This window comes from Onychostoma macrolepis, chromosome 11, assembly GCF_012432095.1.
Source record: "Onychostoma macrolepis isolate SWU-2019 chromosome 11, ASM1243209v1, whole genome shotgun sequence".
NCBI classification, from domain to species: Eukaryota; Metazoa; Chordata; class Actinopteri; order Cypriniformes; family Cyprinidae; genus Onychostoma; species Onychostoma macrolepis.
This window is the reverse complement of record NC_081165.1, coordinates 4,832,118-4,846,088: the sequence shown is the minus strand read 5'-3', so window position 1 is coordinate 4,846,088 and position 13,971 is coordinate 4,832,118. Positions and strand designations below refer to the sequence as shown.

The 13,971-nt window shown below is 40.1% G+C and overlaps 1 protein-coding gene across 9 annotated transcripts in view; it reads left to right on the top strand.

Moving 5' to 3' along the window:
* The window catches only part of lrp1aa (low density lipoprotein receptor-related protein 1Aa), a 181,307-nt gene that overhangs the window by 149,395 nt on the left and 17,941 nt on the right, over positions 1-13,971 (top strand). For all 9 annotated transcript variants that reach the window (XM_058790831.1, XM_058790826.1, XM_058790825.1 and 6 more), the window contains exons 65-74: positions 698-817; positions 1,613-1,735; positions 1,953-2,078; positions 4,842-4,958; positions 6,908-7,014; positions 7,124-7,256; positions 8,568-8,690; positions 9,453-9,575; positions 13,150-13,287; positions 13,382-13,513. In XM_058790831.1, coding sequence (XP_058646814.1) covers positions 698-817; positions 1,613-1,735; positions 1,953-2,078; positions 4,842-4,958; positions 6,908-7,014; positions 7,124-7,256; positions 8,568-8,690; positions 9,453-9,575; positions 13,150-13,287; positions 13,382-13,513 — 1,242 coding nt within the window. The remainder of the gene's footprint in view (positions 1-697; positions 818-1,612; positions 1,736-1,952; positions 2,079-4,841; positions 4,959-6,907; positions 7,015-7,123; positions 7,257-8,567; positions 8,691-9,452; positions 9,576-13,149; positions 13,288-13,381; positions 13,514-13,971) is intronic.

Genomic DNA, 13,971 nt, shown 5'->3' with positions numbered 1-13,971 from the left:
AGTTTTTTGCATATTGAAATTTAACCTCATAATAGAGTATGTTTTGGTAATAAAATAAAACTTTTGCTTATTTGCAGATCAATACAAATTTAATCCCTTCATCCACTAATCGTAGATAAGTAAAATTGCAAAATAAATAAACATTAACAACAGTACATTCTACTTTCTAAACGTTACCTTACATTAAAAATCAAGTACTTCCTCACGTAAAATTGAAAATGAGTACTTAGAGAATACTTTTATTGGAGTAATATTTTATGAGGGTCCCTGCACTTAAACTAAAGTACTTGATACTTGTACTTTGTCTACCAGACTTTAGTATAAGTCATTGTAAAATATCCAGAGTAGTATTTCCAGAATATGCACAAACAGTATTAATACTGTGCTAGTGAACTATAGGATTATTCAGAATATTGTTAATATTAAGTACAAGTAGTGTATTTATTCAACACTATAGTGTTTTTTTAGAATACTGCTATTGCTGCTGTTTTTTAAGAGCTTGACTTTGTGCCTAAGTACACTGTATTATATGTGGTAAGATTGCAGTAACACATTTCCACTTGAGAATAATTGCTTTAATAAGTAATACGTTCAATTTTCCCATCTTTTGACTGAAAATATGACTGTCCCTCAGCTGTCGCCAATAACCATATCACCTTCGTTACTCCACTAATGTGTTTGTATGTGTGATTTGCAGATATTCACGTGTGTTTGCCCAGTCAGTTTAAATGCACCAATCCCAGTCGCTGTATTCCTGGAATATTCCGCTGTAACGGCCAAGACAACTGCGGGGAAGGAGAGGATGAGAAAGACTGCCGTGAGTTTCATTATAAGACATAAACATAAGACAAAATAGCCTTTTGTGTTTTAATAATCTCACAAAGCCATGCTGTGACTTTGATTTTAATGTGATCAGTTGTATAGCCACACAAAAATACATACATACATCACAGACCTTCTATTAGTGTCATCTGGAAGATGAACGTGTAGAGTTTGCTTATCTGAAAGATCATTGGGGTCAGTAAGATTCTTAAATATTTTTTATTACTTTTTTAAGAAATTAATACTTTTATTCAGCAAGGATGCATTAAATTGGTCAAAAGTGACAATAAATACATTCATAATATATAAAAAAATATTTATTTTCTGTAATGAGCTGAATCAGGTATGAAGATGATATAGGAGTGAAGCTTGTTAATAACTTGAACTAGAAGAAAAAAGAGGAAGCCAACAGCAAATGCAAAACATCAAGACAATATCAGACAAATGACTAAGGAAACAAAGGGCTATATATACAAAGGGAATAATGAGCTACACAAAAAACTGGTGTGAACAATCAGAAACTATGGAAATATAATCAGTCACTCTGGAAACTAAAAGGAACAGGAATTAAACACAATAATGCAGCCTATAAATATAAAAAAATCTTGCAGACCCAAATCTTTTGAATACTAATATGTATTTGTGCACAAGTAAAACACTAAAATACATATCATGACCTTTTTTTTTTTTAGTTTAGTGTGTTTGGTTCAGGCTTTACATTACATTATTTATTTATTTATTTTTTCTTTTGAGAATATGATTAAAGTACAACCTGTTTATTTGTATGTAGCGGAGGTAACGTGTGCACCTAACCAGTTCCAGTGTACCATAACCAAGCGCTGCATCCCACGTGTGTGGGTGTGTGACCGTGATAATGACTGCGTTGATGGATCTGACGAACCCGCCAACTGCAGTAAGTGGAGTTTTTTTTTTTATTGAAAACTATAAAACATTTTAATCAAAACTCACTGTACATTATCCATTGCCAAGCCTATTAATAGATAGAAATAGGCATGCTTATGTTCTCAAAATATCTTGATATCTGCTGATACTATTGTTTGAACGCTTCTACCAAAATTAGCACATATTGATATTATTAATTCAGTTCTTTCTTATATCTCTTTCTGTAGCTCAGATGACGTGTGGTGTGGATGAGTTCCGCTGTAAAGACTCTGGCCGCTGTATCCCAGCTCGCTGGAAATGCGACGGAGAGGATGACTGTGGCGATTCTTCAGATGAACCCAAAGAGGAGTGTGGTGCGTTCATATGCTCATATACAAGACTAGCAAATGAAATATATTAGAGTAGTTTCATTAATTAAAAATTCACATTTGAATTCAAATTTAAAGGATGTCTCAGTTTACGTCTGTAACCATGATTCCTTGAGAGGAAACTCTGTGGGAAAGCCTCTATGTGATTGCGTCTTGAAGAACGTGTGAAATCAGTCCAGTGGTATAGCGAGACATCACGGGTGGGGTGATGTAGGAACCAGGAAGCTTAAAAGCACATCCGGAACAAACAGCATTAGCTTCTGATATGTTGAAGAAAGTTGCTCACGGGGATGCATGGAGTATGGCAGGGAGAAGAAGCATCTCGTTCCCTTTCAGGGATCCATGGGTACAGACATAACCTGAGACGTTCCCTCTCAAGGGACCTCGAAACGCTGTGGGAAAGACAGTACCTGCTTCGCCATTCTGACAGATACCTGTCTAGCATGAATCATGGCGAGCAAAGCTAAGAGAGGAGAATTTAAAAGCTTGGCAGAGATCCCAGGTCTAAATAAGAGAACCTGATGAATGTGAAAATGTCCTGCAGGGACACCCCTGAAAGAAAGGGTTTAGAAGCCACCATACTTTGAGTGGAGTGCACTAACGGGTCACTAACAGGTTTCTTCCCAATGACTTTCTTCCAATGACCACCCAAAGGGGTTTGGTGAGCAGTTTGGCTACCACATACACCTTTAAAGTGGGGGGAGATAAGGTTGCGCTGAATGCTGCTGCCTGCTATTTAACCTCCTGCAACCTGTCAACGACTAAGGTGAACTTGTCCTTCTCTCTGATGTCAGGCAAGTTCACAGATTCCTATCCATGGCCACCAGGGCTTCAATAGAATGGCTGATGGCTCTGACCGTCTCCTTAGTGGAACAAAGAGACAAATTGGTGGCCTGGTCCAGTTCTTGGATTGCATTCGGATCTACCCCCTCGCTCTCATCAAGTTCTTTTAACAGGTCAGCCTGGTATGCCTGCAGACATCCCCTAGCTTGACCTGCCACCTTACCCACCAGAGCCAAAGTTGTTCTACACGGCTTGGTGGATAATGTTGGAGACTTAAGAAACGATGCTGTATCGGGGACCGATCGCTCACAAGCGTCTGCTCCACCTTAGGCATCACCCCATAGCCCTGCTCATTCAACCCCTTGATGTTTACATAGTCTGATACGTTAGGGCTGAAGAGCCCATCTCTTACTAGATCAGTTTGCGAGTCGACTGCAGCGGGACCAGAACCGTGTTTGTTCCCACCCGTAATATAGCACAGACAGGGAGGAACACACAATCATTTAGAGCTAGGCCTTATTCTCTTTGCTCACCATATTTTACTTGTTTTGACATTGATTGTGCACTGGCACAGACAAACAAACTCCAACAAATATATACAGAATGCTTGCTGAAGACACAGAAGCTCATGCTGTTTGTTCATGATGCGCTTTTAAGCGTCTTGGTTTCTACATCACCCCGCCTGTGACGTCTCGCCACTCCAATGGACTGATTTCACACATGCTTCAAGAGCCAGAGGCGCTCCCACAGTGTTTTGATGCAGCACGAGTTCCTTTGAAAAGGATATGAAAATTGTCATCATTTACTCACTCTCATATCTTTCCAAACCCATAAGACTTTCGTTCATCTTTGAAACACAAATTAAGACATTTTTAAATTAGAGGAGTTAGAACTTAGAGGATCTTAAAGACTATAAAGGGTTTGTAAAACAAACAAATTCATATAAATCAAGTGGATTAATTCTTGTGAAGAAATACAATTGCTTTAAAGCGTAAATTAAATCTGTTCACTGTATATTTACATCTAAACAATGATCAACACACATACAGAGAGCTCAGACATGCAAGTGTGATGCACAAGAGCCAGTGAGGTTTGTTCTAGCATATGATGCACACGCAAGCTTCTGCATTTACTAAGGGTCAATTTTTCAAAATTGAGATTTATACATCATCTGAAAGCTGAATAAATAAGATTTATTGTATATTGATGTATAGTTTATTAGGATCTGACAATATTTGGCTGAGATACAACTATTTGAAAATCTGGAATCTGAGGGTGCAAAAAAATCTAAACATTGAGAAAATCACCTTTAATGTTGTCCAAATGAAGTTCTTAGCAATGCATATTACTAATCAAAAATGAAGTTTTGATATATTAACAGTAGGACATTGACAAAATATCTTCATGGAACATGATCTTTACTTAATGTCCTAATGATTTTTGGCATAAAAGAAAAATAAATAATTTTGACCCATACAATGTATTGTTGGCCATTGCTACAAATATAAACCAGCGACTTAAGACTGGTTTTGTGCTCCAGGGTCACATATGTGATTCACTCCATGTACTGTAGTATGTGTGTTTATTTTGATACGGACATTATATTAATACACACAAGCCTAAATTAAATCTGTGCATCATATAAAGCAATCATATCTCTTAACAAGATTTGAATATGTTTCTGTTTAGCGGCGCTTTTATGGCCTTTTTAGATCTTCTAAGATTTGGTTAGCTGGACTTCAATGGGGGGACAGAAAAAATATGTTTTCAATATTTCAATATTGAAGATTAACCAAAATGTTATGGGTTTGGAACGACATGAGGGTGAGTAAAATTATGAAAGATTTGTGATTTTTGGGTTAACTATCTCTTAACTTATAAAATGTTAAAGTTTGTATAATTGAGTTATTTTAGATGCTGCCGCTGAAGAATTAAACAGCATTCATTTTGTGGCTATATATGCAGATGAGAGGACGTGTGAGCCATATCAGTTCCGCTGTAAAAACAATCGCTGTGTTCCCGGCCGCTGGCAGTGTGACTATGACAACGACTGCGGGGACAACTCGGACGAGGATAAGTGTGGTAGGTTTCCACCGCCCGCTTCTGCATCTGAACGCTGAGACTCCACGGGTCCGGATGAACATCAGGCACACACACATCCAGAGACATGCTTCACCTTACATCACAGCAATGGCAGCAGGAACAGAACGTTCTGAAAGAAACGCCCTGCTGTTAGTGGCAGTCGGCTATACAAAATGAACCGAAAAACCTGATCGTTGTCATTCTCATTTATTTGTCCATGAGCACATTTTAATGAATGAGAGAACTTTTTTTTTTTGTGCATGTTTTTGTTTCGTCCAGTCATTTACGTGTCTGCATCTTGTTTATTCTTCATTTCACACTGCCACATTGATGTGGGTTAGAGGTAGGTTTCCATTTTCAAATGTCCACTTCAGTGCTGAACATCTCCTTCAGTGGCTGCTTGCTGGTGACACTGGGAGGCTTGAATGTGCTTTTCTGTTTCACTATGCATGAAAAACTGAAGACAGCAATTTACAGTACATGTCATCGGTTAAATGGTTAAAGGAGATATAATCATAATGATCAATGATTAATAATGAGCCTTTTCCAGTACTCAGCAGCTAGCCACTGTTAAGCCTTGTCCTGCAGTTTTTGAGCAGTTATGGTTTGGATTTGATTTTTTGCCTGCTGTTCCCAAACACCCAAACCTCCATCTGTCCTTGTGCCTCTGGTTTAAGATGTATTCCCTTAACAATCATATTACCTAAAAACCCCTGCTTCTACAGCTGAAGTGATCTAATGAGACCCTTCTGAGTGAATGTCAAGAAAAAATTAAATTCCATGCCACATTTTACATGTGGCCTACAATTGCCTTTTGTTTTTAGAAAATTCATCTTGGTTTTAGGACCATTAAGATTTTTTGCACAATGTCATTATTTTTAATGACAACAAAGCACATTTTCCTCCTAAACATCTCATTGTAATTTTTCCAGACTTTTAACTTTTGAGTTTGTTTGTAGTTCTTAGCATTATCAGTGGTGATTCTTATTCAATTCTTATTACTGAGCATAAATTATAGACAATGCAGCAAACTGTTATTAGAATGATTTCTGAAGGATCTTGTGACACTGAAGACTGGAGTAATGATGCTGAAAATACAGCTGCGCATCACAGGAGTAAATTACATATTAAAATATATTACAATATATATACGTTTTTTTAACATTATTTAAAATTTTTTACAATATTACTGTTGAGCTTCTTGCTGTATTTTTAATTAATGAATGCAGCTTTGGTGAGCATAAAAGACTTTTAAAACTTTGTTGACCCCAAACTGTTGAGCAGTTGTTTATAAATACATTTTGTTTTTAAATTACTGCAATGAGAATAAGCATTGTTTACTACAGTGAGAATTGGAATGAAAATGTATGGAAGCCCGTTTCCGCCATGGAATAAAAAATAAAAAAAGATCATTGTGACTCTTTATCTCACAACTCTGACATTTTTTCTCAGAATTGGATGATGTAAACTCGCAATTCTGAGAACATATCAGTCCCCACCCCCCCAAAAAACTGGACTTTAACTCGCAATTGCGAGTTTATATCTCACACTTCTGTGAAAAGTCGTCAGAATTGTGAGATGATTGTGAGACTGTGGAAGCTTCTGTAACGAAAACAAATTCCTCGTATGTGAAAACATACCTGGCAATAAAGCTCATTCTGATTCTGATTCTAAAAAGTCGCATCAACCTTTTTTATTTTTTATTCAGTGGCGGAAACGGGCTTCCGTAGAAAACTTGCTTTATTGTCATTAAAAAAAATATTATGATGTCAAAAAATCTTTAGTCTAACGACAGTTTTTGTTTCATGCTAAATTTCTTTCTTTTGACTATGTAGTGAAATGTGACCTGGATTTGTTTTGACTGCTTTGTAAGATTCACCCTACTGCATTCTAAAATATGACAAGATATCGTTGAACTCTAACAGAAGTGTGTTTTGTGTCTGTGTCAGTGCCCAGGCAGTGCTCTGAGAGTGAGTTTTCCTGCACCAACGGCCGCTGTATTGCTGGCAGATGGAAGTGTGATGGAGATCATGACTGTGCTGACGGGTCTGATGAGGCAAGCCACAAAACCACTCATTCACACCTGCTTCAGGAAAACACACACTTCAGCAGAATTTTGAATAGCAAATACTCACTGCAGTATGTACCATGTGTGTATTTTGCAGCACGGTTGTGATGTGAAGTGTGATAATGACCAGTTTCAGTGTAAGAACGGTCACTGTATCCCATTCCGCTGGAGGTGTGACGCCGATGCCGACTGCATGGATGGCAGCGACGAGGAGAACTGCGACACTGGAGGTTAAAATCGCACAAAAACACACGAAATACAGAATTACCTTGAATCTAAATTTTCATTTTATTACAGGAATATTTCCCCCAAAAATGAAAATTTGCTAAAAATGTACTTAGCCTCAAGCCACACAATATGTATATGTGTTTTTGTTTCTTCATCTTATTTGAGAAGTACATTGCATCACTTGCTCACCAGTGGATCTTCTGCAGTGAATGGGTGCCGTCAGAATGCAACAAGCTGCATGTTTGTAAGAAACAAATCCATCATTAAGGAATTTAGGCCCAAATTTTGGCTAAAACCTTAATTCATTATAACACTTTATCCAGTGAAAAAGTCCATCACTTGTTGTCCTTCAGATTCACTAACATACTTGTTTAGAGCTGTTTTCATTTGTAAACAGTGCTTGATCTGTGCATATTTCTCTCCTGATGTAGATGAGATGATATCTCACTGGAGAAAGCAATATTATGGATAGAAGACACGTATTTTAGCAAAACGTCTTAATGATGGATTTGTTTCTTATAAGCATGCAGCTTTTGGCTTCACAAGATGTTAATGGATAGACTGTATTTGTGTGGATTACTTGTGGGTTATTGTGTTTGGAGTCTCATTCTGACGGCGCCCATTCCAAATGTTCATTTTTCGGGTGAGCTATTCCTTTAACTTTATTTCTAACCTGTACTGTATGCTGCTTTAGAAAATTTTTGAAGAATCTTCTTATAGCTCTTTTCTATGCAACGATAATCTGTCAAGCTCCATAAAAAGAAATCCATACACTTTTTGCACTATATTACATATCTTCTAAAGTCGTACAAAAAGCTTTGTGTGAGAAACAGATCAAAGCATCATTATTCACTAATCTTAGCCTGTGTTCTTGTCTAGATTCTATGTATGTATGCATGTGTTGTTAACACAAGGTGAAGAGGTTAAATTTCAACTTGAAATATAGTGCACAAGTTGTATGGACTGCTTTTATGGTGCTTTTTTTGTGTTTTTGTGAAGAGCAGGGAAAAAAAAATTCAACTCCGTACAGATTTAAAACACTATGAGAGTAAGTAAATAATGATAGAATTTGTATTTATGGTTGAACTTTTCCTTTGAACAACAGCATTACCCATAAGCCAGTGCTTTCAGTATTAATTAGAGTGATCATACTCTGGAGAGGGTTTTAGTATTCAAGGAGGCCTTCCTGAAGATGCATTGCCAAGTGTTTTACACACACACACACACGCACACGGTAATTGCTGTGTGGTTGTGCTGGAATGAATACAGATGAGTTACCCCGTGTGTGTGTGTGTGTGTGTGTGTGTGTGTAGTGGGTCGATTCTGCCCTCTGGATGAGTTTCAGTGTAATAACACTCTGTGTAAGCCGCTCGGCTGGATGTGTGACGGCGAGGACGATTGTGGAGACAATTCAGACGAGAACCCAGATGTGTGCAGTGAGTAGTTCATTTTTTTCAGCTCAATTAGCACTTCATATTCTCTTCAGACTCCCACTTAAATATTTCCCAGAACTGTGGTACATGCAAGTACAATAGTGGTGGACGATATAACCCAAATCTTGCATCAGGCTTTGTAATTTTATGTGGGTAATTTTATATGTTGGAAATTAAAGCTGAGATGGTTTATATATTAAATCCCCATCTGCCAGTGCTGTTTTTGAGTAACTGAATGAAACACTTCACAGACGAAAGATATATTGCATTGTTTGATCATTTTAAATCTCAGATAAGTCTGATATCATGTTTCTTCATTGCTCTCACATGTAATTTGATGGAATTCTGCCCACTGCGCACTGTAAATATTTATAAATATAAGCCTCATGTTTCAGATATTAAACAGATTATTTCCTGGATGCTGGTCAAATTTGCATTGCAAGTGTAATTAAATACACACAATATAGTAACAGCTATGACACAAAACACCTGTTCAGCATATTACTGCACTGCAGCCTTTAACCTGTATGTGTATGTGCCAGGGACTTTATCTTGTGAATATTTCAATCTGTTGATATGGGTGTGAAAAAAAAAGTGTGAAACAGGCCTTAGGATTCTTCATTTGCATTAGCAGCATAGCTTAATTGACACCATCATTAACCGTTGCACATACTCTATCAAATAGAGCTTTGGGGTTCAGTCTGACTCTGCTGGTGAAATCGTCTGAATTTTCACTGGTGTGCTTTTATTCTGTGTGTGTTTCAGAGAGATTCCAGTGTCCTCCCACCAGACAGTTCCGATGCCATAATGACCGAGTGTGTCTGCCAGTGTCTAAACAATGTGACGGTGTTGACAACTGCGGAGACAACAGTGATGAACTCAACTGCCGTGAGTAATTGCTACTTTTCTTGGTTGATTTATTTAAAATGTCATGTTTTTTTGCATGTCATTTTTGCCTGTGCCACTATACTAAACATTTAACATAATTTTCATGTACCATTTCTTACTGAAAATATTAGTATATACTAGTGCTGTCAAATGATTAATCCAAAATAAAAGTTTTGTTTACATAATATGTGTGTGTGCTGTGTATATTTATTATGCATATATAAATACAAACACATGCATGTATATATTTAAGAAAAATGTTATGTTTATATATTAAATATATTTATATATAATATAAAATATAAGAATATAAATATATAAATGTATATGCATGTAAATATTTCCCAAATATATGCTGTATGTGAGTATCTATATATACATAATAAATACACACAGTACACGCACATATATTATGTAAACAAAAACTTTTATTTTGGATGCGATTAATCGTTTGACAGCACTAGACTATATACATGTGTGTGTATTTTATTATTATTTTTGCTGAACTTTTAGGAAATGTTCTTACCACCATAGAAAATAGGGGATCCCATCCCCTAAATATGTGGTTACAGCCTTGCCAATCGTTGTTTATCATTACTAACACTAACCCTAATGTGTTACAACTTTTCAACTCAATCACTATACGTTCAGTATGGAATTCATATACTGTGCATATTATTTGAATAATAACGCAGTTATCTGGTAGTAACACTGTCCTTTACACACTGGATTTTGGAAGATATGTCAATAAACCATGGAGTTTCAGTTTCAAAACGTTTTGTGTATTTAAACCATTACATCACATGTTTTTGGGGTTGAATATTTTGAGTTGAAGATAAGTGCAAAAATTGCCCTGCACCCAACCACATGATTCACAGTGAATATTTTTCTGTAACTTTATACCAAGAAAAATCTGAGGTGAAATACTGAAAATGACTAGAATGACAAGATAAGTGCAAACGATTAAATTAAAAAAGACTTTCAAAGAAACCTACCTAATGATGACATCCTTTAGATATGATGCAGAAAGTATTATTACTACAGGTGGAAATGACACTGCATTAACGGTGTTGAACAGAAAGTGAGGGATTCATTCATTCATTGATGTATTAATTTATCTCTGTTAATTATAAGTGTCACGGGTGCGTGGTTGTAGTAAATATATAAATGAAAGACAGGAGAACGAAACAGCATCAACTCACTTTCCCATTTAATAACTTAAGATCGGACAAAATACAGGGGGAAAACTCAGGACTTATAAAAGGAAGAGAACAAAAGAGCAAACAACATAATTAAACTCAGGTGGGGACAATGAATGATAATTAACTAACGAGAAACGGAACTAAACCAAATAAGGAAAAAGACGGAACTCAGACGGGTTGACTCGTGACAGTACCTCCCCCTCCCGGAAGGCGCGTCCCGCGCCGTAACAATACCACTGGGGAGGGGGGGGTGGGCGCCCTGGAAGCCAGTGCCGGACAGGGATACAGGGATACAGGGGAAGGTATCCAGGGCAGAACAGGGGACTCCGGAAGCCATGGCGGGTGGTGGGTCTGGGGACTCGGGCGGCCATGGCGGGTCTGGGGACTCGGGAGGCCATGGCGGAACAGGGGACTCGGGAGGCCATGGCGGATCCGTGGACTCGGGTGGCCTCAGCGGAGCAGGGAACTCGGGAGGCCTCGGTGGATCTGGGGACTCGGGTGGCCACGGTGGAGCAGGGAGCTTGGGAGGCCATGGTGGTTCCAGGAGCTTGGGCGCCCAAGACGGAGCAGGATTCTCAGGGGAATAGCCCCCCCAAAAAATGTTAAGGGTGAATTTAGGGGTTTTCAGTCTTTGCACGGACTCTTGGGGGCGCTCGGGCAGCGCGGAGCTGGACGGAACCAGCGGAGACTCTTGGGGGCGCTCTGGAAGCGCGGATTCTTGGGGGCGCCTTCGTGGCGCAGGCACTCGGGGGCGCTCTTGAAGCGCGGACTCTTGGATGCGCTCTGGCAGCACAGATTCTAGGGGGCACCTTCGTGGCGCAGGCACTGGGGGGCGCTCTTGAAGCACGAACTCTTGGATGCGCTCTGGCAACGCGGAGATAGGGAGGCGCCTCCGTGGCGCAGACACTGGGAGGCGCTCTGGAAGCGCGGAGCTGGACGGAACCAGCGGAGACACAGACGAGCTGGACGGGACCAGCGGAGGCACAGGAGAGCTGGACGGGACCAGCGGAGGCACAGGAGAGCTGACCATACTCTTGGGTGGCGGGCTTGCCATACTCTTTGGCGGCGGGCTTGCCATACTTCTTGGCGGGCTTGCGGTGGCCGCGAACGGCGTTTTGCATTTCCCCGCTGACGACGGGCTAGGGGGAGCCGCGGACAGCGGCTGGTGAGGAGGAGTCGGGGATGATGGCTGACGAGGGGGAGCCGCGGCTGACGGGTTGGTTCCGACTCGGGCTCGGACACTTCCCAGACACCGAAGAACGGCCTCTCCAACACAATCCCGTGGTGTCTGGGAGGTCGATGGGATGGTGGAGATTGGCCCCCGAGCCGGAACAGCTCTATGATGGTGGCGTCATCCCACGTCGTTGCCGCGGCGAGCTCGCAGAACTCCCAGGTGTTCGGTCCGATCTTCTGTCACGGCTGCGTGGTTGTAGTAAATATATAAATGAAAGACAGGAGAATGAAACAGCATCAACTCACTTTCCCATTTAATAACTTAAGATCGGACAAAATACAGGGGGAAAACTCAGGACTTATAAAAGGAAGAGAACAAAAGAGCAAACAACATAATTAAACTCAGGTGGGGACAATGAATGATAATTAACTAACGAGAAACGGAACTAAACCAAATAAGGAAAAAAACGGAACTCAGACGGGTTGACTCATGACAGTACCTCCCCCTCCCGGAAGGCACGTCCCGCGCCGTAACAATACCACTGGGGAGGGGGGGTGGGCGCCCTGGAAGCCGGTGCCGGACAAGGATACAGGGGAAGGCATCCAGGGCGGAACAGGGGACTCCGGCAGCCATGGCGGGTGGTGGGTCTGGGGACTCCGGCGGCCATGGCGGATCCGTGGACTTGGGTGGCCTCAGCGGAGCAGGGAACTCGGGAGGCCTCGGTGGATCTGGGGACTCGGGTGGCCATGGCGGAGCAGGGATCTAGGGCGACCATGGTGGGTCCGGGAGCTTGGGCGCCCAAGACGGAGCAGGATTCTCAGGGGAATAGCCCCCCCCCAAAAAATTTTAAGGGTGAATTTAGGGGAAAAGGGTGAATATATAAATGAAAGACAGGAGAACGAAACAGCATCAACTCACTTTCCCATTTAATAACTTAAGATCGGACAAAATACAGGGGGAAAACTCAGGACTTATAAAAGGAAGAGAACAAAAGAGCAAACAACATAATTAAACTCAGGTGGGGACAATGAATGATAATTAACTAACGAGAAACGGAACTAAACCAAATAAGGAAAAAAACGGAACTCAGACGGGTTGACTCGTGACAATAAGCAGTCATGAGGACACCAATGAGAATGAGCCATTGATTATGCTAGTAAATGTCTATTGAAGTGAATTTGTCCCTGTTTCCTGTCAGAAACTCCTGCGCCTGCGGTTTGTGGAAAGGGTGAGTTTACCTGCAGCACTGGAAAGTGTATAAGCATTAACCTACGCTGCAATTTCTTTAACGACTGTGAGGACTACGGCTCTGATGAGATCAACTGCCACAAGAAAAGTGAGTCTAGTTGATTGTTTGACAGCTTTTTTTGTCAAACATAAAAGATAGAGGTTCACTGTGTCTATTTGTATTGTTTTGTGTCTCTGAACAGATTCAGGTCTAAATGAATGTCATAACAACCGCAGTATTTGTGAAGATGAAGGTCACTGTGTTGTGAATGGAACCGACTCATTCTGCACCTGCAAACGCGGCTTCCAGAAAACATACCCACAAACCTGCACAGGTACCAGTACAGCACACACATGCTGAGAACCAAAGACTAAACTGCTAACAAAAAATTATTTTAACCCAATATTAGTTACTAATATATATATATATATATATATATATATATATATATATATATAGGTATAGATATACAGTCATGGCCAAAAATATCGGCACCCTTGCAATTCTGTCAGAAAATGCAACCCTTCTCAGAAAATTATTGCAGTTGTAAATGTAAAGTACTCACATGTTTTTTTTTTTTTTGTTTGCACTGGAAAAGTCAAATCTGATACAATTCCACACAGAACCCAAAAAATGCACTGGACAAAATTATTGCCACCCTTAACTTAATATTTGGTAGCACCCCCTTTGGAAAAAAATAACTGAAATCAATGGGTTCCTGTAGGCTAACCATGAATGAGTTTACACCTCTCTACTGGAATTTTGGACCACTCTTCTTTTGCAAACTGCTCC